Raw genomic sequence first — 23087 nt, forward strand, 5'->3', positions numbered from 1 at the left:
TAGGAGGTCTATATCTATTTAGGGTCTGGATGTATTTAGAGGGTCAGATACATAATCTAATATAGGATGTCTATATCTATTTAGGGTCTGGATGTATTTAGAGGGTCAGATACATAATCTAATATAGGAGGTCTATATCTATTTAGGGTCTGGACATATTTAGAAGGTCAGATACATAATCTAATATAGGATGTCTATATCTATTTAGGGTCTGGATGTATTTAGAGGGTCAGATACATAATCTAATATAGGAGGTCTATATCTATTTAGGGTCTGGATGTATTTAGAGGGTCAGATACATAATGTAATATAGGATGTCTATATCTATTTAGGGTCTGGACATATTTAGAAGGTCAGATACATAATCTAATATAGGATGTCTATATCTATTTAGGGTCTGGATGTATTTAGAGGGTCAGATACATAATCTAATATAGGAGGTCTATATCTATTTAGGGTCTGGATGTATTTAGAGGGTCAGATACATAATCTAATATAGAAGGTCTATATCTATTTAGGGTCTGGATGTATTTAGAGGGTCAGATACATAATCTAATATAGAAGGTCTATATCTATTTAGGGTCTGGATGTATTTAGAGGGTCAGATACATAATGTAATATAGGAGGTCTATATCTATTTAGGGTCTGGATGTATTTAGAGGGTCAGATACATAATGTAATATAGAAGGTCTATATCTATTTAGGGTCTGGATGTATTTAGAAGGTCAGATACATAATCTAATATAGGAGGTCTATATCTATTTAGGGTCTGAATATATTTAGAAGGTCAGATACATAATGTAATATAGGAGGTCTATATCTATTTAGGGTCTGGAGTCCGATACACCCTGTGTGTAGGGCTCAGCCTGGAGACATATCAGGGGTAGGAAAGTAATAGGACGGAGTTATGAGGAAAGTTGTGTGGATGAGACGAGGAAAGTTGTGTGAATGAGACTCTTTGCTGTGGGCTGTGCACCCGTCCCCTCCTCCTCCGCCCCGCAGCCTGACTTCCCACACTCTCCCTTGGGTTGTTGCCGCCTGTGAGTGAGCGCTGGAACTCGGATCGTATTACAGAGCTGAGGTGAGCACGTCAGACCTGGCGGAGAGCTGGGCAGGGCAGGTGGGTGGCAGCTCCACAAGGAGCAAAGGGCTGCCCGCTCCAGCCTTCCTGCTCTCCGATAGGACAGGGGCGGCGCCGAGCTTCCTTCCCTCCACACCCTTGGCTGAGTCCTCTCTCCTGTACACACAGGTGCCGGACAAGGAGTTGTTCTGAGGGTGGAACTGGATTGTACCGAGCCCCGCCGGATCCCCTGCTTCTAAAATGGCTGTCAGATCTCACTTCCAGGTAAGGCACAATCTGGGTCACCATCGTGGTATTCCTGCTGATCGCTGTGCCTCTACCTGGCCACATGACAGGTCCCGAGCCCCAGGCACAGCATTATAGACGGGGCGAAATACCCGACCTCCGGGGCTGGTGTTCAGGTACTAGGACCTCCGGGGCTGGTGTTCAGGTTCTAGGACCTCTTATGGCCAGTCTTAAGGTAGGAGGACCTCTTATGGCAGGTCTTCAGGTACCAGGACCCCTTATGGCTGGTTTTCAGGTACCAGGACCTCTTATGGCTAGCCTTCAGGTACCAGGACCTCTTATGGCTGGCCTTCAGGTACCAGGACCTCCTATGGCTGGCCTTCAGGTACCAGGACCTCCTATGGCTGGCCTTCAGGTACCAGGACCTCCTATGGCTGGCCTTCAGGTACCAGGACCTCCTATGCCTGGTCTTCAGGTACCAGGACCTCCTATGGCTGGCCTTCAGGTACTAGGACCTTTTATATGGCCGGTCTTCAGGCACCTCTTATGGCCAGTCTTAAGGTACGAGGACCTCTTATGGCAGGTCTTCAGGTACCAGGACCTCCTATGGCTGGCCTTCAGGTACCAGGACCTCCTATGGCTGGTTTTCAGGTACCAGGACCTCTTATGGCTAGCCTTCAGGTACCAGGACCTCTTATGGCTGATCTTCAGGTACCAGGACCTCCTATGGCTGGCCTTCAGGTACCAGGACCTCCTATGGCTGGCCTTCAGGTACCAGGACCTCCTATGGCTGGCCTTCAGGTACCAGGACCTCCTATGGCTGGCCTTCAGGTACCAGGACCTCCTATGGCTGGCCTTCAGGTACCAGGACCTCCTATGGCTGGCCTTCAGGTACCAGGACCTCCTATGGCTGGTCATCAGGTACCAGGACCTCCTATGGCTGGTCATCCAGGTACCAGGACCTCCTATGGCTGGTCATCCAGGTACCAGGACCTCCTATGGCTGGTCATCCAGGTACCAGGACCTCCTATGGCTGGTCATCCAGGTACCAGGACCTCCTATGGCTGGTCATCCAGGTACCAGGACCTCCTATGGCTGGTCATCCAGGTACCAGGACCTCCTATGGCTGGTCATCCAGGTACCAGGACCTCCTATGGCTGGTCATCCAGGTACCAGGACCTCCTATGGCTGGTCATCCAGGTACCAGGACCTCCTATGGCTGGTCATCCAGGTACCAGGACCTCCTATGGCTGGTCATCCAGGTACCAGGACCTCCTATGGCTGGTCATCCAGGTACCAGGACCTCCTATGGCTGGTCATCCAGGTACCAGGACCTCCTATGGCTGGTCATCCAGGTACCAGGACCTCCTATGGCTGGTCATCAGGTACCAGGACCTCCTATGGCTGGTCATCAGGTACCAGGACCTCCTATGGCTGGTCATCAGGTACCAGGACCTCCTATGGCTGGCCATCAGGTACCAGGACCTCCTATGGCTGGCCATCAGGTACCAGGACCTCCTATGGCTGGCCTTCAGGTACCAGGACCTCCTATGGCTGGCCTTCAGGTACCAGGACCTCCTATGGCTGGCCTTCAGGTACCAGGACCTCCTATGGCTGGCCTTCAGGTACCATCACCTCCTATGGCTGGCCTTCAGGTACCAGGACCTCCTATGGCTGGCCATCAGGTACCAGGACCTCCTATGGCTGGCCTTCAGGTACCAGGACCTCCTATGGCTGGCCTTCAGGTACCAGGACCTCCTATGGCTGGCCTTCAGGTACCAGGACCTCCTATGGCTGGCCTTCAGGTACCAGGACCTCCTATGGCTGGCCTTCAGGTACCAGGACCTCCTATGGCTGGCCTTCAGGTACCAGGACCTCCTATGGCTGGCCTTCAGGTACCAGGACCTCCTATGGCTGGCCTTCAGGTACCAGGACCTCCTATGGCTGGCCTTCAGGTACCAGGACCTCCTATGGCTGGCCTTCAGGTACCAGGACCTCCTATGGCTGGCCTTCAGGTACCAGGACCTCCTATGGCTGGCCTTCAGGTACCAGGACCTCCTATGGCTGGCCTTCAGGTACCAGGACCTCCTATGCCTGGCCTTCAGGTACCAGGACCTCCTATGGCTGGCCTTCAGGTACTAGGACCTTTTATATGGCCGGTCTTCAGGCACCTCTTATGGCCGGTCTTAAGGTACGAGGACCTCTTATGGCAGGTCTTCAGGTACCAGGACCTCCTATGGCTGGCCATCAGGTACCAGGACCTCCTATGGCTGGCCATCAGGTACCAGGACCTCCTATGGCTGGTCATCAGGTACCAGGACCTCCTATGGCTGGTCATCAGGTACCAGGACCTCCTATGGCTGGTCATCAGGTACCAGGACCTCCTATGGCTGGTCATCAGGTACCAGGACCTCCTATGGCTGGTCATCAGGTACCAGGACCTCCTATGGCTGGTCATCAGGTACCAGGACCTCCTATGGCTGGTCATCAGGTACCAGGACCTCCTATGGCTGGTCATCAGGTACCAGGACCTCCTATGGCTGGCCATCAGGTACCAGGACCTCCTATGGCTGGCCTTCAGGTACCAGGACCTCCTATGGCTGGCCTTCAGGTACCATCACCTCCTATGGCTGGCCTTCAGGTACCAGGACCTCCTATGGCTGGCCTTCAGGTACCAGGACCTCCTATGGCTGGCCTTCAGGTACCAGGACCTCTTATGGCTGGCCTTCAGGTACCAGGACCTCTTATGGCTGGCCTTCAGGTACCAGGACCTCCTATGGCTGGCCTTCAGGTACCAGGACCTCCTATGGCTGGCCTTCAGGTACCAGGACCTCCTATGGCTGGCCTTCAGGTACCAGGACCTCCTATGGCTGGCCTTCAGGTACCAGGACCTCCTATGGCTGGCCTTCAGGTACCAGGACCTCCTATGCCTGGCCTTCAGGTACCAGGACCTCCTATGGCTGGCCTTCAGGTACTAGGACCTTTTATATGGCCGGTCTTCAGGCACCTCTTATGGCCAGTCTTAAGGTACGAGGACCTCTTATGGCCGGTCTTAAGGTACGAGGACCTCTTATGGCCGGTCTTAAGGTACGAGGACCTCTTATGGCCGGTCTTAAGGTACGAGGACCTCTTATGGCTGGCCATCAGGTACCAGGACCTCCTATGGCTGGCCATCAGGTACCAGGACCTCCTATGGCTGGCCATCAGGTACCAGGACCTCCTATGGCTGGCCTTCAGGTACCAGGACCTCCTATGGCTGGCCTTCAGGTACCAGGACCTCCTATGGCTGGCCTTCAGGTACCAGGACCTCCTATGGCTGGCCTTCAGGTACCAGGACCTCCTATGGCTGGCCTTCAGGTACCAGTGTCTTCTGCCAGGAAACAGGACCCTGCACTCCTGTCACCCCTTCAAGGTGTAGCACTCTTCATAGGTTAAAGTTAAAGATATAGAAGGAGATTTATCAAGCTCCGTGGTAGATTTATTTATTTTTGCGTAAAAAAAAAGTTGCACATACTTGCGCATGTGTGACTTTTGTACACATGCTGCAACTTCTAGATTTTTGCTTATTCCAAAGCACATTTCTGAAATCTGGTCACATAGTTTTTTTTTGTGTGTTTTTTTAGAGTTATTAATTTGCAGTGGTCGTGTATTTATCAAATGCAATAGTCGCTATTTATGGAGAGAAAAAGTCGCATCTCAACATTGCAACACTAGCTGTCACGCCCCCTCCCATAGGCTTGCTTTGAGGGGGCGGAGCGTGATGTTAAAAAATGCTTAAGCTGGTTTCCCGGGTTTTGCTTACGTGCGATTTATTTATCAAGGTTATGCGACTATTTGATAAATAGGTCTCATGTAAGCAAAAGTGACTTAAAAATTTTTTTTTTCATATGAAAGCCATACGTTAGAAAAGAATGATAAATCTCCTTCATAGAGTTTCTGTTCCTGTTTTGTGTTATAACTTTTGCTTTTAGATTCCTGAAGTTTTAGTTTGAAGTTTTGTAGATAAAGTATAAAAAGAGAAAAATCTGTAGAATATGTGGATGTTCCCGTCAAGTTATTTGTACAGATAATACCTGGTACCTGTCACAGGTCTATGGTATCATCCCACACCTGTGAAGCTGTTTGGACTGCACTCCTCACTAGTGTGTCAATGCTGATATCATAATATGCACTACAAGCCTCAGCACACCCTAAAGAACCAGAGGTTGTCCAGAGACACACTCAGCGATAGGCATGTCCCATGCCATCATCCTACATGACTGTTTATTCCCCCACAAGCTGTGCTCTGTGGTTTAATGTCCAATGGACCATAGCGCCCCCCAATTCAGAGGTTTGTCAGAAGCTGTAATATGCATGTGATTGATATTGGTCGTACCTGCATATTGCAGATTAGATTACACTGATGTGTATTGGGGCAGTTTGACTGTCCCTTGAGCAATAAGTCCGATCTTTTGGTCCATTAGAAGAGGAGACAGCTGGCAGTAGAATGAGAATATCGCCATAATATAACATCCAATAAGTTTATAGACATTACAGCTAGAGATGAGCAAATTTACAGTAAATTCGATTCGTCACAAACTTCTCGGCTCGGCAGTTGATGCCTTTTCCTGCATAAATTAGTTCAGCGTTCAGGTGCTCCCGTGGGCTGGAAAAGGTGGATACAGTCCTAGAAGACTCTTTCCTAGGAATGTATCCACCTTTTCCAGCCCACCGGAGCACCTGAAGGCTGAACTAATTTACGCAGGATAAGTCATCAACTGCCGAGCCGAGAAGTTCGTGACGAATCGAATTTACTTTAAGTTCGCTCCTCTCTAATTACAGCGCGTGCACCATATTTAGGACCACGTGACATACAGTCATGGCCGTAAATGTTGGCACCCCTGAAATTTCTCAGGGGGGAAAGAATTGCAAGAAAGAATTGCAGTAACACGAGTTTTGCTATACACATGTTTATTCCCTTTGTGTGTATTGGAACTAAACCGAAAAAGGGAGGGAAAAAAAGCAAATTGGACATAATGTCACACCAAACTCCAAAAATGGGCTGGACAAAATTATCAGCATCCTTTCAAAATTGTGTAAAAATAAGATTGTTTCAAGCATGTGATGCTCCTTTAAACTCGCCTGGGGCAAGTAACAGGTGTGGGCAATATAAAAATCACACCTTAAAGCAGATAAAAAGGAGAGAAGTTCACTTAGTCTTTGCATTGTGTGTCTGTGTGCGCCATACTAAGCATGGACAACAGAAAGAGAAGAAGAGAACTGTCTGAGGACTTGAGAACCAAAATTGTGGAAAAATATCAACAATCTCAAGGTCCATCTCCAGGATCTAGATTTGCCTTTGTCCACAGTGCACAAAATTATCAAGAAGTTTGCAACCCTTGGCAATGTAGCTAATCTCCCTGGGCGTGGATGGAAGAGAAAAATCGATGAAAGATGTTAATGCAGGATAGTCGGTATGGTAGATAAGCAGCCCCAAACAAGTTCCAAATATATTCAAGCTGTCCTGCAGGCTCAGGGAGCATCAGTGTCAATGCAAACTATCCGTCGACATTTAAATGAAATGAAATGAAATGCTATGGCAGGAGACCCAGGAGGACCCCACTGCTGACACAAAGACATAAAAAAGCAAGACTACATTTTGCCAAAATGAACTTGAAGGGAACCAATCATCAGATTTTACCCTATAGAACGCTTGGTAAAGCGTTATGTAGGGTAAAATCTTTATTTTCACCATTCCCGGGGGACGCTCCTGCCCCCAGGGATGGTGAAGATATGAAGTTATAAACTAGTCACCGCCGCCGCCGTAAGTAGTCACCTGGGCGGGGAGCTCTTCTCATCTACTCCCGTTCTTCGTCCGGCAGCGACGCCCCCTCCGCTTGATTGATGGGCCGCGTCATCACTCTGCTCTGTCTGTTCAGTGAGCGGAACGATGACGCGGCCCATCAATCAAGCAGAGGGGGCGTCGCTGCCGGCCGAAGAACGGGAGTAGGTGAGAAGAGCTCCCCGCCCAGGTGACTACTTATGGCGGCGGCGGTGACTAGTTTATAACTTCATATCTTCACCATCCCTGGGGGCAGGAGCATCCCCCGGGAATGGTGAGGACAACAATTTTACCCTATATAACGCTTTGCCAAGCATTATATAGGGTAAAATCTGATGATTGGTTCCCTTTGAGTAAGCCAAAATCCTTCTGGGAAAATGTCTTGTGGACAGATGAGACCAAGATAGAGTTTTTTGGTAAAACACATCATTCTACTGTTTACTGAAAATAGAATGAGGCCTACAAAGAAAAGAACACATTACCTACAGTGAAATATGATGGAGGTTCAATGATGTTTTGGAGTTGTTCTGCTGAATCTGGCACTGGGTGCCTTGAATGTGTGCAAGGCATCATGAAATCTGAGGATTACCAATGGATTTTGGGTTGCACTGTACAGCCCAGTGTCAGAAAGCTGGGTTTTCATCCGAGATCTTCCAGCAGGACAATGACCCCAAACATACGTCACAAAACACCCAGAAATGGATGGCAACAAAGCGCTGGAGAGTTCTGAAGTGGCCAGCAATGAGTCCAGATCTAAATCCCATTAAACACCTGTGGAGAGATCTTAAAATTGCTGTTTGGAAAAGGTGCCCTTTCAATAATAGAGAACTGGAGCAGTTTGCAAAGGAAGAATGGTCCAACATTCCGGCTGAGAGGTGTAAGAAGCTTATTGATGGTTATAGGAAGCGACTGATTTCAGTTATTTTTTCCAAAGGGTGTGCAACCAAATATTAAGTTAAGGGTGCCAATAATTTTGTCCAGACCATTTTTGGAGTTTGGTGTGACATTATGTCCAATTTGCACACAAAGGGAATAAACAAAGAAATACTTAATTTTCTTGAAAATTTTCATGGGTGCCAACATTTACGACTATGACTGTAGTAGCCAATAGAAATAACTGTTGTCCGAAAAAGCGTTTGCTGGACATCTGCTTTAGGTATGGCCAGTATAGAAGACAACATGTCACTGTTTCGGGACACCGAACCACCGGCAAGTCTTCATGCAGCTGGGGTTTAGTGTTCCAAAACTGCCTCTATGAAGTTGTGTTCGGGCAATCTTATTTATTTTAAACATTTTATCAGAGATGACTCATACACAACATCTCCAGGCACGTGCTGAGAAGAGTGCACTTCATTTCATTACTCATGCGCTATGAATGAAGCGAGTTGTACTGTCCATTTCTTCAGTACTAAAATGTAGTGACCAGTTCCCTTTTAAATAGGGACTACCTAACAATATTTTGTTTTCCACCACAAATATTGAAGTTGCTTTGCTATAATCCCACAGTTTTTAGCACAACTGGCATTCCATTATGTAGTCCTTACCCATTCTGGACATAAAGATGGGAAGGACCGGCCAATTACCCCCCCCTTTTCTGTCTGGTATCAGCTTTATTATCTCAGTAGCTGCTGCTCATGGATGACTTTGCTGAAAAACTGGCAAGCATAAAGATCTGACCAACTTTTGACAAGTGCCAAATTATGGCTAGCTGAGTATCTTCAAAGCATAAGACCTTGTGCTGCGAGAAGCGAAGGCTAGCCCATATGGTCCAATTTCACAGAAGAGCTAGTTATTCCGGCTATAACGGAAAGGTGCCAACACACACAGGTTGCTGCATATGGAGCTGCGTAGCCAAAGACTGGTCACTGTGCCCATACTAATATATGTCCACTCGGGGAATTGCCTATAATAGTTATGTGAGAATCTGGACTAGATCATAAAGCAATGGAAGAAGGTGAAGGACTGGTCTGATTAATGTTTATATGTTTAATGTTTTCTTATACGTTATGTGGATGATGTCACTTTTCTGGGGAAAAGGTAGCGCCAGGATGCAATTTGAGAAAAAGGCAAGCTGGCGGAGGCAGCAAATCCAATTTATGAAGACAATATTCTCCAACTTATTGGACATAAAAGATCTGCTGCTAATATATTGGTGCCAGATACCACAGGACACTCACATATGTCGTGTGGAGTCCAGTGGGTCAGAGCTGTGTTGGTGGCACAAGGGGGGGCATTCACAGTATTAGGCAGGTGGTGTGACTGTTGACTTGTTATACAGGGGTGCTTGAAAGCTTGTGAACCCTTCAGAATTTTTTAAAGGGGAACTTCAGTGGAAAACAGTTTTTTTTTTTTTTTTTTTCTTTTTTCTACAGATCAGCGCATCGGTAGATCACGGCATCTGAGGGGTTAATGGCGGACATCAGCGCGATCGCTGATGTCCGCCATTACCGGCGGGTCCGGTCATGCATGACGCGAGCACCGCTCCGACGCTCGCTGTCATGTACAGGACATAAATGTACGTCCTGGTGCCCGAAGTACCTCCGCACTAGGACATACATATACGTCTGTGGTCATTAAGGGGTTAAATAAAACAGGTTGTTCACCCTCACCTGACTCTAAAGTCACCTTCAAATTATCTGGCGTTCCTAAGGGTGTGTTCACACATTCAGGTTTTTAATTGCAATTATTAAATACAAAGCCAGAAATGGATTTGATAAGAGGAGGCTCCCTCTTTCCCTTTATACATGTCCTCCATGTCTGATCTGTTCCTGGCTTTGTATTCAATAATTGCAATTAAATGCCTTAACGTGTGAACACAGCCTAAAGGTTTCCTACTTTTGCCACTGATATTGAATCATTTTCCTAAATAAATAAATAAATAAATAAATAAATACAAAATATTTTTTACTTTTTTTTTTCTTTTTTTGTTTTTTTATCTACTTTTTAGGACTTTTGAAAACCTGTATAAAGTGTAAATAGAGAATGAAGGGTTCATAAACTTTCTAGCATCACTGTACAACCAAATGTGTCAGTGAACTAATATAACATCTCTTACCTTTTTGGTTATATATAACTGGCTGAGGTTATTGACAAGGTTCAGACTCCAGCAGATGTTGATACTTGTTTCTACTGAGACCCTCAGGGTATGTTCGCACAGAATGGAAGTAGTGCATCAAAAAGTCACACCACTTTGAAACTGCAAAACCCTTGTGTAAAATGCATTAAATCTAGTAATAGGTAAAAAATAATACAAGCAAATCTGTAACTTCAACTATAGGAAAAAGAACAATGCAATATGCAAGGATTACGAGGAGTTGGATGGACAAAATGTCTGACCTGTTAGTTTGGCTTCAGATGAATTTTTGGCCTCGTGGCTGAATGATGACAAATGAAGTCCCACAAGCCTCAGTTAGGTGCAATGCTTTATGGCATGTAACCAATAAAGCACAAAACCTCCTTGTCATACATGGGTACAATAAAGGCCCTATGCACTTATGTAGGTGCCCAGGTGCATCAAGCCTAATATTCACCATTAGGTACCTGTATGCCATGGATTTCATTACATAACAGCTCTTTGTACACACACATCTCCCGGGCACAGAAGCTCTGATCCCGGCCAATAACTGTGTGAATCACAACATAAGGACTTTACAGAGGCAGTGGGCTCCCTTTGCTGTCCCTTGGGGCTCTTGAATGGAAAGGGTTACAATGCAATTAGAGGCATGCCAAAGACCCTCAGGACTGCTATCGGTATAAGGCTGTATGCCCACACAGGATTTTGGCATGTTTTTATGTCTGTTTTAGGCACAAAAGGAAGCTGTCAACTGTATACTTGTTGGGCCAACTTCTCTCTTTGCCAACCCCTTACACATGCATGCTTTACTGAGTGGAAGTGGGTTCTGAATAGGGGTAGAGGAGATATCTGCTGCCAGACAGCATAGTGGTGGCCACTTATCCCAAGAACTAAATAGATTGGGCAGTTAAAATCATTTGCCATCGATGAAGAATTGGGTGCTCATATACACATTATATGGTTGGCTGACACTGCTATTATGTATAGCCAGCTTAAAGGGGTATTCCAGGAAAAAACTTTTTTATATATATATCAACTGGCTCCAGAAAGTTAAACAGATTTGTAAATTACTTCTATTAAAAAATCTTAATCCTTTCAGTACTTATGAGCTTCTGAAGTTAAGGTTGTTCTTTTCTGTCTAAATCCTCTCTGATGACACCTGTCTTGGGAAACGCCCAGTTTAGAAGAGGTTTGCTATGGGGATTTGCTTCTAAACTGGGCATTTCCCGAGACAGGTGTCATCAGAGAGGATTTAGACAGAAAAGGACAACCTTAACTACAGAAGCTCATAAGTACTGAAAGGATTAAGATTTTTTAATATAAGTAATTTACAAATCTGTTTAACTTTCTGGAGCCAGTTTTTTCCTGGAATACCCCTTTAAGACTGGTGTTTAAACTCCAGCCTTAGTAAATCTGTCTCCTGGTATATTAGAAAGTTTCTGAATGTTTCCTTTTCCCGCTCATGTATATGACATTTATAGCCTCCGCCTTTGTCAAACTATTTCTCAACATAGATAAATCAACAGATTGTGTCATATTCTCATCTAAAGAAATGTTTCTGCTGGGTGAACATATTAATGACAAAATCCCAAGCCACAGTAGCTGTATGTATTTTAGTGCGACTTTTACTGTGGCATTGCCATGGATTTCTTCTGAACATAGGAGTGGTATCCATGACTTGTAAAGTGGAATCGGATGAAATATTGCCTTTGTAGTGCAGTATAAAGCTGCAGTTTTCTACAAGTCCTCACCAGCTGGACTCATTTTATGGAAAGGTCCAATGCAGTACAACACAGTACTGTTGTCTTGGTCCTTGCAAGCAGTTTTGTCTTTTTGGCCTGGAATTCAGCTCAGAGGCTCATTGTGGTCTTGAAGAGTCACTTTTGAAGAGTTTTCAAGAGTGACTTGAAAAAAATGCATAAAGAGCCAGTCCCGTTTCCTCCATTGGTTTCAATAGGATTTTTTTTGCTTGTTTCGCTCACTAGTGCTTCTGGAAGGAAATGAGGAACTACATTTGATTTATGATGTGGAATATTGCCAGAGCACAGCAATACTGCTTAAATAAAATGGTTAATCCTGAAGAGAGAACAGATTTGGAAGATATTTCTAGCACTGGTGTACATCAGAGTGGTACTCCAACATGTAGCTTTAGCATAGTGTGCCCTAACAGGGTGCCCTATTGTGTTGGTAGAATGGCCATTCTACAGTCCAAACTGAGATCACCAAAGAATCATACAGTTAAGTTTATTACAAAGAAAGAGAAGAACTCCAGCTCAGCTCAGGAAGATACGGCTTTATTCACATCAACGAGGCAACAGGTACAGGGAGGAAGTGACGCGTTTCGGCCAGGTGCTGGCCTTAGTCAGCCTTAGTTAAGTTTATTTGTTTATTTGAACCACAAGGGCTTGGGTAGTAGAAATACTAAAATGCGGCAGCTTAGCACCCATCTGTGGCTTTTAAGTATAACTGTCACTTCAGAGACATGTTGGGGATCTGAGTGCTGAGAGCCTTTCGTTGCTAAATTGAACTGGTAGAAGTGCACGAGTGCTGCTTCTCTTCACCCTGCTGTTTGCAAGCTCCATAGATTTACTTTAGAGTCTGTACACATCAGGGCAGACAGTGGGGAGAAACAGTGCTCAAACATGCCGGGTCTCGGCACATGGACCCTCACAGATGAAAACATCTGGCATGTCTCTAATGCAGTTTTCTTTAAACTTGTTACACAGGAACTTAAAGGGGTTATCCACCATAGGGTGATTTTTAGTACGTACCTGGCAGACAGTACACTTGTCTTGGGGCTAAATGGCTATGTTGTGAGATTACCATAACACTGTGGCTAGCTTTTTGGTGAACTGATATTTCCTTTTTGAGTTTTCTTGAGTTTTCCCATAATTCTATTTTTCTCCCTCCCACACCTCAGCCACCACACACATTGAAACATAAATGAGCTGCATCCATTCAAAAGACCTGTGGTTTTCAATCAGGGTGCCAACAGCTGTTGCATTAGTTGGAGATTAATCTCTCTCCCACCAAGCGATTTCCTCCACCCATTGAAGCATACAGGCTCCCTGTCATCAGCTGACTAGTGAGTCAGGTCTCAGCCGCATTGCAACCTGGGAAAAAATCTGAGACAGCAGTCATTTTGTATGCTGTTTAAAATAAATATTGGGGTGAAAATCACATAAGAATTGTGAGAAAACCATCACACACAGGTACAGACACCTATATTATGAACTACACTTTACAGCCCCTGTAGCACAGTCAAATAAAAAAAAAAAAATTACTGGAATACCCCTTTTAATTGATCTGCATTACTTCTGCAAAAACCTGACCCTTTGTGGCTTTATTGAACAGAACTTAGAATCCCCATATAACCTTATAATAATGTACCCATAAACATTGGATAAAAGGGGTATTCTGGGTAGATACATGTTTTAATATGTTGCTGGGACCACTAAGAAAAAAATGCATACTCTCTCTGTGATGTCGTCTTGATCCCTGCTCATTGCTTTGCTTGCCACTTCTGAGACAGGGACAGCTGCATCTTACAGTATATGCATAGTATGAACCTGCCTGCAGTATGTGTAAATCCTGAAAAGGCTGCAGAGTGTACACAATTGCCAAGGCCTCTTCACAAAGCTGATCGGTGGTGGTAGCTGACCTCCCCAATGGTCTAATATTGTGTAAGAGTTTTCTTTTTGCTATGTTTTTAGCACTTTAAAGGGAACCTGTCACTTTTATGTTGCCTGAACCACAAGTCATCAGAGTGGTCCCTGCCTCCCTGGCCCTGATTGATAGATATCTGTTTGGGTATAGGAAGAGAGCTATCATTTAAAGGGGTACTCCACCCCTGCACATCTAATCCCCTATCCAAAGGATAGGGGATAAGATGTCTGATCGCAGGGGTCCCGCCACTGGGGGGCCCCCACGATCTCCCTGCTGCACCCGACGTTCATTTAGAGCGTGAGGTGAAGCACCGGCGACTCATGACGTCACGACCGCGCCCTGCTCGTGACTTCACGGCCAAGCCCCCTCAATACAAGTCTATGGGAGGGGGCATGACAGCCGTAACGTCATGAGACTCTGCCCCGCATCGCCAGTCATCCGGCACAGAGCGAAGTTCGCTCCGTGCACCGGATGTCTAGGGTGCTGCAGCCGATATTGCGGGCGTCCCCAGCGGCGGGACCCCCACGATCAGACATATTATCCCCTATCCTTTGGACATGGAATAAGATGTCTAGGGGCGGAATACCCCTTTAAGGGTAGTGGGGCAGGCAGAAGCCGGTGTGGACTGCTTAGATGATTGTAGATCAGGCAGCATGAAAGTGATGACAGGTTCCCTTTTAAGTGCCAGGCTCAAGAAAAGATGTCTGCTGGGTAGCTCCCCTTCAGAAAAAATTATAAAAACATAACAAGATTCCGAGTTTACCAAATCACTCTGTATGTCCTGTATGAAATTGAAATTCTAGTAGAACACAATACACTTCCAGAGGTTCCAGTTTTATTAAATTAAAGGTTCTGTTGGTGCCGAACAGGTGATCGGCAGTGGTGTTGGCACCCCAACTATCAATGGGATATCCCTTTTAAAAACATCTTTAAAACTTTGTAACAGTGCTTTAAAGGGGTACTCCTGTGGAAAACTTTTTTTTTTTTTTTTTTTTTTTTTTTTTAAATCACCTGGTGCCAGAAAGTTAAACAGATTTGTAAATCACTTCTATTAAAAAAAATCTTAATCCTTTCACTACTTTTTAGGGGCTGTATACTAAAGAGAAATCCCAAAAAGAAATGCATTTCCTCTGACCACAGTGCTCTCTGCTGGCCTCTGCTGTCCATTTTAGGAACTGTCCAGAGCAGCATATGTTTGCTATGGGGATTTTCTCCTGCTCTGGACAGTTCCTAAAATGGACAGCAGAGGTCAGCAGAGAGCACTGTGGTCATGGCATCAGAGGAAATGCTTTGATGTCAGCTGTCAGCTTGCTCCCCCCGCACTAACCAGCGGTATTGGCTGGTAGTGCGGGGGACGCTGATCAGTTTGATGCTTACTGTGCCCAGATCCACCACGCCGTTTGGCCGTAATCTTCGATTTTCGGTATATGCTAATGAGGTGGTAACTGCCACAGGCCGGGCTAACTGGCACTCTGACTTCAGCGCCGCTCAGCTCATCAATATTCCTCCCTCTTCATTACAGAGTGGGGAGAAGAGGGAGGGGAGGAATATTGATGAGCTGGGCGGTGATGCGGCCAAAAACGCTGGCATCAGAGTACCAGTTAGCCCAGCCGGTGCCAGTTAGCACCTCATTAGCATATACCAAAAATCTAAGATTACATCCAAACGGTGCGGTGGATCCGGGCACGGTAAGCATCAAATTGATCAGTGTCCCCCACACTACCAGCCAGTATCGCTGGTTAGTGTGGGGGGAGCAAGCTAACAGTTTTCCTTTTTAAATCATGCAGCGATAGGTTCCCTTTAAGAGAGGTCAGCCCCATTCTCCAGGAGTAGGGAGTATTCATTAAAGGGGTACTCCAATGGAAAACATTTTATTTCTTAATCAACTGGTGCCAGAAAGTTAAACAGATTTGTAAATGACTTCTATTAAATATTTACCCTTATAGTACTTTTTAGCAGCTGTATGCTACAGAGGAAATTGTTTTCTTTTTGAATTTATTTTTTGTCTTGTCCACAGTGCTCTCTACTGACACCTGATGCCCATATCAGGAACTGTCCAGAGCAGGAGAAAATCCCCATTGCAAACCTATGCTGCTCTGGACAATTCCTGACACGGACAGAGGTGTCAGCAGAGAGCGCTGTGGACAAGACAAAAAGGAAATTAAAAAAGAAAAGAATTTCCTCTGTAGCACACAGCTGCTAATAATAAGTACTGGAAGGATTAAGATTTTTTTAAATAGAAGTCATTTACAAATCTGTTTCACTTTCTGGCACCAGTTCATTTAAAAAAAAAAAAAGTTTTCCACCGCAGTACCCCTTTAAGTTGTCTGTAGGATTCTGATACAAATCCATCTGACTGCTTCTTCAGTCACCACAGCTGCTTTCTTTGAAAACATAAGGCTTGGGAGTTTTACTGCGTCAGAGGGCATGCATCCCAGGAATTTGGAAATGAATTAGCATTTTACATTACTCTAGAGATCTAAGTATTTCATCTCAGCAACTAAGACTTATCTCACTTTTTACTTATCTTTTTTCTTGACCTTTTTAAACTCCACATCAAGAAGGTGATTTAAATGTAAAAGTGAAATATTTTCAATAACCACATTCTCTTTATACTAAGAAAATGTTCATAGTTTAACAGTGGGGGTGGGGACATAAACACTGAGGAGGCTTTTGGTTAAGTCTTTCCTGCATATACAGTTTTTTTGGGAGTTTGGAAATGTGTATTGCTTGATAGCAGAGGAAAGCAGGAGGTTGTGGTGGGGTTGGCTTTTTAGGAAACCACTACAGATGCCGGTGTAATCCTAGTCACAAAAGCAGTTATTTTATTTTTTTTTTATTTTTTTTTTAGAACAGAGAAGTCACATGTCTGCGTAAGGGTAGCTCCCACCATCCTATTTAATTTTTTTTGCTAGCCCATTCACATCCCCCCGGCCCCCCCCCCCCCCCCCCCCCAAGGGCACTAGCCCGTTCCCTCCTTCCCCCCCCCACCCCGCATACCCCGTTCCCTCATTACACTTGCAGTTACTGCAGAGTCCGGCAGCGGGCTTGCATGGACAGCGGCGGCAACGAGGCGGTGGCGGCGATGTGCGGGAGGAGTGGCCTCGCAGCCAGTGGCCGGAGAGCCAATGCGCTCGCTCCCGCCTGTCTGATTGACAGGCAGGGAGCGAGTGCAGCCTAACTGAAAAAGGACTGATTGCCACTCCAAAATCAGTCCTTTTTCAGTAGCCGGTTTTGAAATGTAAATTAAACCTTTTTAATGAAAAAAAAAAATAATAAAAGTATATTAGACATATGTTGTAGTACATAAGTACTACAACATATCAAAAAATAAAGTTGGTGACAGTGCCCATTTAAGGACCAGAGCATTTTTTGAACATCTGACCACTGTCACTTTAAACATTAATAACTCTGGAATGCTTTTAGTTATCATTCTGATTCCGAGATTGTTTTTTCGTGACATATTCTACTTTAACTTAGTGGTAAAATTTTATGGTAACTTGCATCCTTTCTTGGGGAAAAAATCCCAAAATTTGATGAAAAAAATGAAAATTTTGCATTTTTCTAACTTTGAAGCTCTCTGCTTGAAAGGAAAATGGATATTCAAAATAATTTTTTTTGGGTTCACATATACAATATGTCTACTTTATGTTTGCATCATAAAATTTATGAGTTTTTACTTTTGGAAGACACCAGAGGGCTTCAAAGTTCAGCAGCAATTTTGAAATTTTTTACAAAATTTTCAAACTCACTATTTTTTAGGGACCAGTTCAGTTTTGAAGTGGATTTGAAGGGTCTTCATATTAGAAATACCCCATTAATGGCCCCATTATAAAAACTGCACCCCCAAAGTATTCAAAATGACATTCAGTCAGCGTTTTAACCCTTTAGGTGTTTCACAGGAATAGCAGCAAAGTGAAGGAGAAATTCACAATCTTCATTTTTTACACTCGCATGTTCTTGTAGACCCAATTTTTGAATTTTTGCAAGGGGTAAAAAGGAGAAAATTTTTACTTGTATTTGAAACCCAATTTCTCTCGAGTAAGGACATACCTCATATGTCTATGTAAAGTTTTCGGCGGACGCAGTAGAGGGCACAGAAGGGAAGGAGTGACAAATGGTTTTTGGGGGGCATGTCACCTTTAGGAAGCCCCTATGGTGCCAGGACAGCAAAAAAAAAACACATAGCATACCATTTTGGAAATTAGACCCCTCAGGGAACGTAACAAGGGGTAAAGTGAACCTTAATAGCCTACAGGTGAGTCACGACTTTTGCATATGTAAAAAAAAAAATATGCTAAAATGCTTGGTTTCCCAAAAATTTCACATTTTTAAAAAGGGTAATAGCAGAAAATACCCCCCAAAATTTGAAGCCCAATTTCTCCCGATTCAGAAAACACCCCATATGGGGGTGAAAAGTGCTCTGCTGGCGCACTACAGGTCTCAGAAGAGAAGGAGTCACATTTGGCTTTTTGAAAGCAAATTTTGCTCTGTGGGCATGCCGCATTTAGGAAGCCCCTATGGTGCCAGGACAGCAAAAAAAAAAAACATGGCATACCATTTTGGAAACTAGACCCCTCGGGGAACATAACAAGGGGTTAAGTGAACCTTTATACCCCACAGGTGTTTCATGACTTTTGTATATGTAAAAAAAATTTTTTTTTTTTACCTAAAATGCTTGTTTTCCCAAAAATTTTACATCTTTAAAAAGGGTAATAGCAGAAAATACCCCCCAAAATTTTTAACACAATTTCTCCCGAGTACGGCGATACCCCATATGTGGCCCTAAACTGTTGCCTTGAAATACGACAGGGCTCCAAAGTGAGAGCGACATGCGCATTTAAGGCCTAAATTAGGGACTTGCATAGGGGTGGACATAGGGGTATTCTACGCCAGTGATTCCCAAACAGGGTGCCTCCAACTGTTGTAAAACTCCCAGCATGCCTAGACAGTCAATGGCTATCTGGCAATACTGGGAGTAGCTGTTTTGCAACAGCTGGAGGCTCCGTTCTGGAAACAGTGGCGTACCAGACGCTTTCATTTTTATTGGGTTGGGGAGGGGGGCTGTGTAGGGGTATGTGTATATGTAGTGTTTTTTACTTTTTATTTTATTGTGTGTTAGTGTAGTGTTTTTAGGGTACAGTCACATGGGTGGGGGTTCACAGTAGTTTCTCGCTGGCAGCTTGAGCTGCGGCAGAAAATTTGCCGCAGCTCAAACTTGCAGCCGGATACTTATTGTAATCCTCCGCCCATGTGAGTGTACCCTGTACGTTCACTTTGGGGGGGGAACATCCAGCTGTTGCAAAACTACAACTCCCAGCATGTACGGTCTATCAGTGCATGCTGGGAGTTGTAGTTTTGCAACAGCTGGAGGCTCCGTTTTGGAAACAGTGACGTACCAGACTTTTTTCATTTTTATTGGGGAGGGGAGGGGGGCTGTGTAGGGGTATGTGTATATGTAGTGTTTTTTTACTTTTTATTTTATTTTTTGGTAGTGTAGTGTTTTTAGGGTAAAGTCGCACGGGCGGGGGTTCACAGTAGTTTCTCGCTGGCAGTTTGAGCTACAGCAGAAAATTTGCCGCAGCTCAAACTTGCAGCCGGATGCTTACTGTAATCCTCCGCCCATGTGAGTGTACCCTGTACATTCACATTGGGGGGGGGAGAAACATCCAGCTGTTTCAAAACTACAACTCCCAGCATGTACGGTCTATCAGTGCATGCTGGGAGTTGTAGTTTTGCAACTCAGTGTTTTGTAACCAGGGTGCCTTCAGCTGTTGCAAAAGCTACAACCCCCAGCATGTACGGACAGCGGAAGGGCATGCTGGGTCTTGTAGTTATGCAACAGCCGGAGGCATACTACTTTGGCTGGGGATGCTGGGTCTTGTAGTTATGCAACAGCCGGAGGCATACTACTTTGGCTGGGGATGCTGGGGATTGTAGTTATGCAACAGCTGGAGACACACTGGTTTGCTACTTAACTCAGTGTGCCTTCAGCTGTTGCAAAACTACAACTCTCAGCAGTCACCGACAGCCAACGGGCATGCTGGGAGTTGTAGTTATGCATCCACCAGATGCACCAATACAACTCCCAGCATGCACTTTAGCTGATTGTGCAAGCTGGGAGTTGTAGTTATACAACAGCTGAAGGTACACTTTTCCATAGAAAAATGTGCCTCCAGCTGTTGCATAACTACAGCTCCCAGCATGTCCTTTTTGCATGCTGGGAGCTGTTGCTAAGCAACACCAGGAGGCTGTCACTCACCTCCTGCTGCTGCTCCACGATGCCGCCACACAGGTCAGTCCCTCGCCGCCGCCGTCGCTCCTGGGGCCCCGATCCCTACAGGGACGCCGGGGATGGGGTCCCCAGCACCCGGGGTCTTCTGCCCACACCCGCTCACGTCCTCCGGAAGAGGGGCGGAGCGGGTGCGGGAGTGACACCCGCAGCAGGTGCCCTGATTGGTCGGCCGGTAATCCGGCCGACGAATCAGGGCGATCGTGAGGTGGCACCAGTGCCACCTCACCCCTGCCGTCTCTGACGGCCCCGATCAGCCAGTAATTCCGGGTCATCGGATCACTGGAGACCCGATTGACCCGGAATCCGCCGCAGATCGCTAGACTGAATTGTCCAGCGATCTGCGGCAATCGCCGACATGGGGGGACATAATGACCCCCCTGGGCGATATGCCGGGATGCCTGCTGAACGATTTCAGCAAGCATCTGGCCCCGGCTCCCCTCCGGCTAGCGGCGGGGGCCGGAAATGCTCAGGGCGTATCCATACGCCCTCGGTCCTTAAGGACTTGGAAACGGGGGCGTATGGATACGCCCTATGTCCTTAAGGGGTTAATACTGATATGTGAATGCAGTCTTACATGCCTTTTAAAGTGTAGCATTCATTTTAGTGCATAAACCCAAGTGTCAAAGTCTATACAGTGGTCCCTCAAGTTACAATATTAAAGGGGTATTCCAGGCAAAAACTTTTTTTTATATATATATCAACTGGCTCCAGAAAGTTAAACAGATTTGTAAATTACTTCTATTAAAAAATCTTAATCCTTCCAATAGTTATTAGCTTCTGAAGTTTTCTGTCTAACTGCTCAATGATGATGTCACGTCCCGGGAGCTGTGCATGATGGGAGAATATCCCCATAGGAACTGCACAGCTCCCGGGACGTGAGTCATCATTGAGCAGTTAGACAGAAAACTTCAGAAGCTAATAACTATTGGAAGGATTAAGATTTTTTTAATCAAAGTAATTTACAAATCTGTTTAACTTTCCGGAGCAAGTTGATATTTAAAAAAAAATTTTGGCCTGGAATACCCCTTTACTTGGTTGCAGGACGACCATTGTATGTTGAAACCATTGTATGCTAAGACTATAACTCTATAGAAACCTGGTAATTGGTTCTGAAGCCACCAAAATGTCATCCAAAAATAGGAAAAGTGAGGATTAAAGAAAAATAAGTAGATAACTAATATAGATCAAGCAAATCCTTACATATAAAAGTAATAAAGATCTGCTGGGAGCTGTAAATTACTGTCTGTCAGTGTTTTCCAAGCAGGGAGCCTGCAGCTGTTGCAAAACTACAACTCCCAGCATGCCCGGACAGCCGAAGGCTGTCCGGGCATGCTAGGAGTTGTGGTTGTGCAACAGCTGGGGGCACCCTGCTTGGGAAGCACTGGTCTATGTAGAGGACAGGAGCTTCTTCAGGGTCCTGTACAGTCGCCCTTACCTGGTGTCCAAACCCTGGTACAGGTAAAGAGTACAGAACAGGTAATACCTCCCTGTACTGTAGAGGGCGCTACCAGATACCAGTCAGTGCATACGCTTCAGTAATACAGGTGTTTTACCAGTAAATTGTCCATTCTGATTGGTCGGTTCTTCCAGCCATTGAAATGTTTCACAGATCTGGACTGTCTGTACATTGTATGTTGAGTCTGGTTTCAACTTACGATGGTCCAGAAAAGACCATTATATGTTGAAACTATTGTATGTTGAGGCCATTGTAGGTTGAGGGATCACTGTATTTATCTGCATGAGAAGCTCTGATCTTAGATGTATAGTTTATTAATAAGCTATACAGTATAAAGCTATCGTGTACTCTGATCCAAATAATTGAAATCTTCAGAATTGTTCTACTGGGTGTAATCCTCTTGTAACCACAGAATGCAATGGTGTGTCCAGTAAGTGAATGTCTGGGAGATTATATTGCTAATGTGAATAACAACTTCTCAGTTTCTCTTATAACAGACTGTAAGTTTGTTTTTTTATAATAGTAGTCTGTGATGGTGGGATTGCAGAAGGCTGCAGAGATTGTAATTAGTTTCCTTACCATAATTAAACAATGAATGTTGTTCCTGACTCACACCCTCATCGATCAGCTGTCTGAAGAGGTCATGGCACTTCTTGTAGGCCACATGTCCCTCCAAATTGGCTCTGAGCCATCAAGGCATGGACTCCACAAGGTGCCTTGTGGTATCTGATACCAAAACATTTGCAGTAGATCTTTAACCACTTAACGACGCAGGACGTATATTTACGTCCTGCGCCGACTCCCGCGATATGAAGCAGGGTCGCGCTGCGACCCCGCATCACATCGCATCGGTCCCGGTGCTCATCAACGGCCGGGACCCGCGGCTAATACCACACATTGCCGATCGCGGCAATGTGCGGTATTAACCCTTTAGAAGCGGCTGTCAAAGCTGACCGCCGCTTCTAAAGTGAAAGGGAAACTATCCCGGCTAGTCAGTCGGGCTGTTCGGGACCGCCACGGTGTCCTGAACAGCTTACAGGACACTGGGAGGGCCCTTACCTGCCTCCTCGGTGTCCGGTCGACGAATGACTGCTCCGTGCCTGAGATCCAGGCAGGAGCAGTCAAGCGCCGATAACACTGATCACAGGCGTGTTAATACACGCCAGTGATCAGCATGAGAGATCAGTGTTATATGGGACCTATAACACTGCAAAAAAAAGTTAAAAAAAAGTGTTAATAAAGGTCATTTAACCCCTTCCCTAATAAAAGTTTGAATCACCCCCCTTTTCCCATAAAAAAAAGAAAACAGTGTAAATAAAAAAAAATAAATAAACATACGTGGTATCGCCGCGTGCGTAAATGTCTGAACTGTAAAAATATCTCATTAATTAAACCGCATGGTCAATGGCGTACGCGCAAAAAAATTCCAAAGTCCAAAAAAGCTTATTTTTGGTCACTTTTTATACCATT

General features: G+C 45.2%; 1 protein-coding gene across 3 annotated transcripts in view; it reads left to right on the forward strand.

The window, feature by feature from the left end:
* The first annotated feature begins 960 nt into the window (after positions 1–960).
* LOC130307658 (tight junction protein ZO-2-like) overlaps positions 961–23087 on the forward strand; it is a 45880-nt gene continuing 23753 nt past the window's right edge. Inside the window, exons 1-2 of one of the 3 annotated variants that reach the window (XM_056552186.1) lie at positions 961–1081; positions 1250–1345. In XM_056552186.1, coding sequence (XP_056408161.1) covers positions 1322–1345 — 24 coding nt within the window. In that variant the 5' untranslated portion in view covers positions 961–1081; positions 1250–1321. The other 2 variants (XM_056552185.1, XM_056552184.1) reach the window with 2 other exon arrangements.

Source organism: Hyla sarda, chromosome 1, assembly GCF_029499605.1.
Source record: "Hyla sarda isolate aHylSar1 chromosome 1, aHylSar1.hap1, whole genome shotgun sequence".
NCBI classification, from domain to species: domain Eukaryota; kingdom Metazoa; phylum Chordata; class Amphibia; order Anura; family Hylidae; genus Hyla; species Hyla sarda.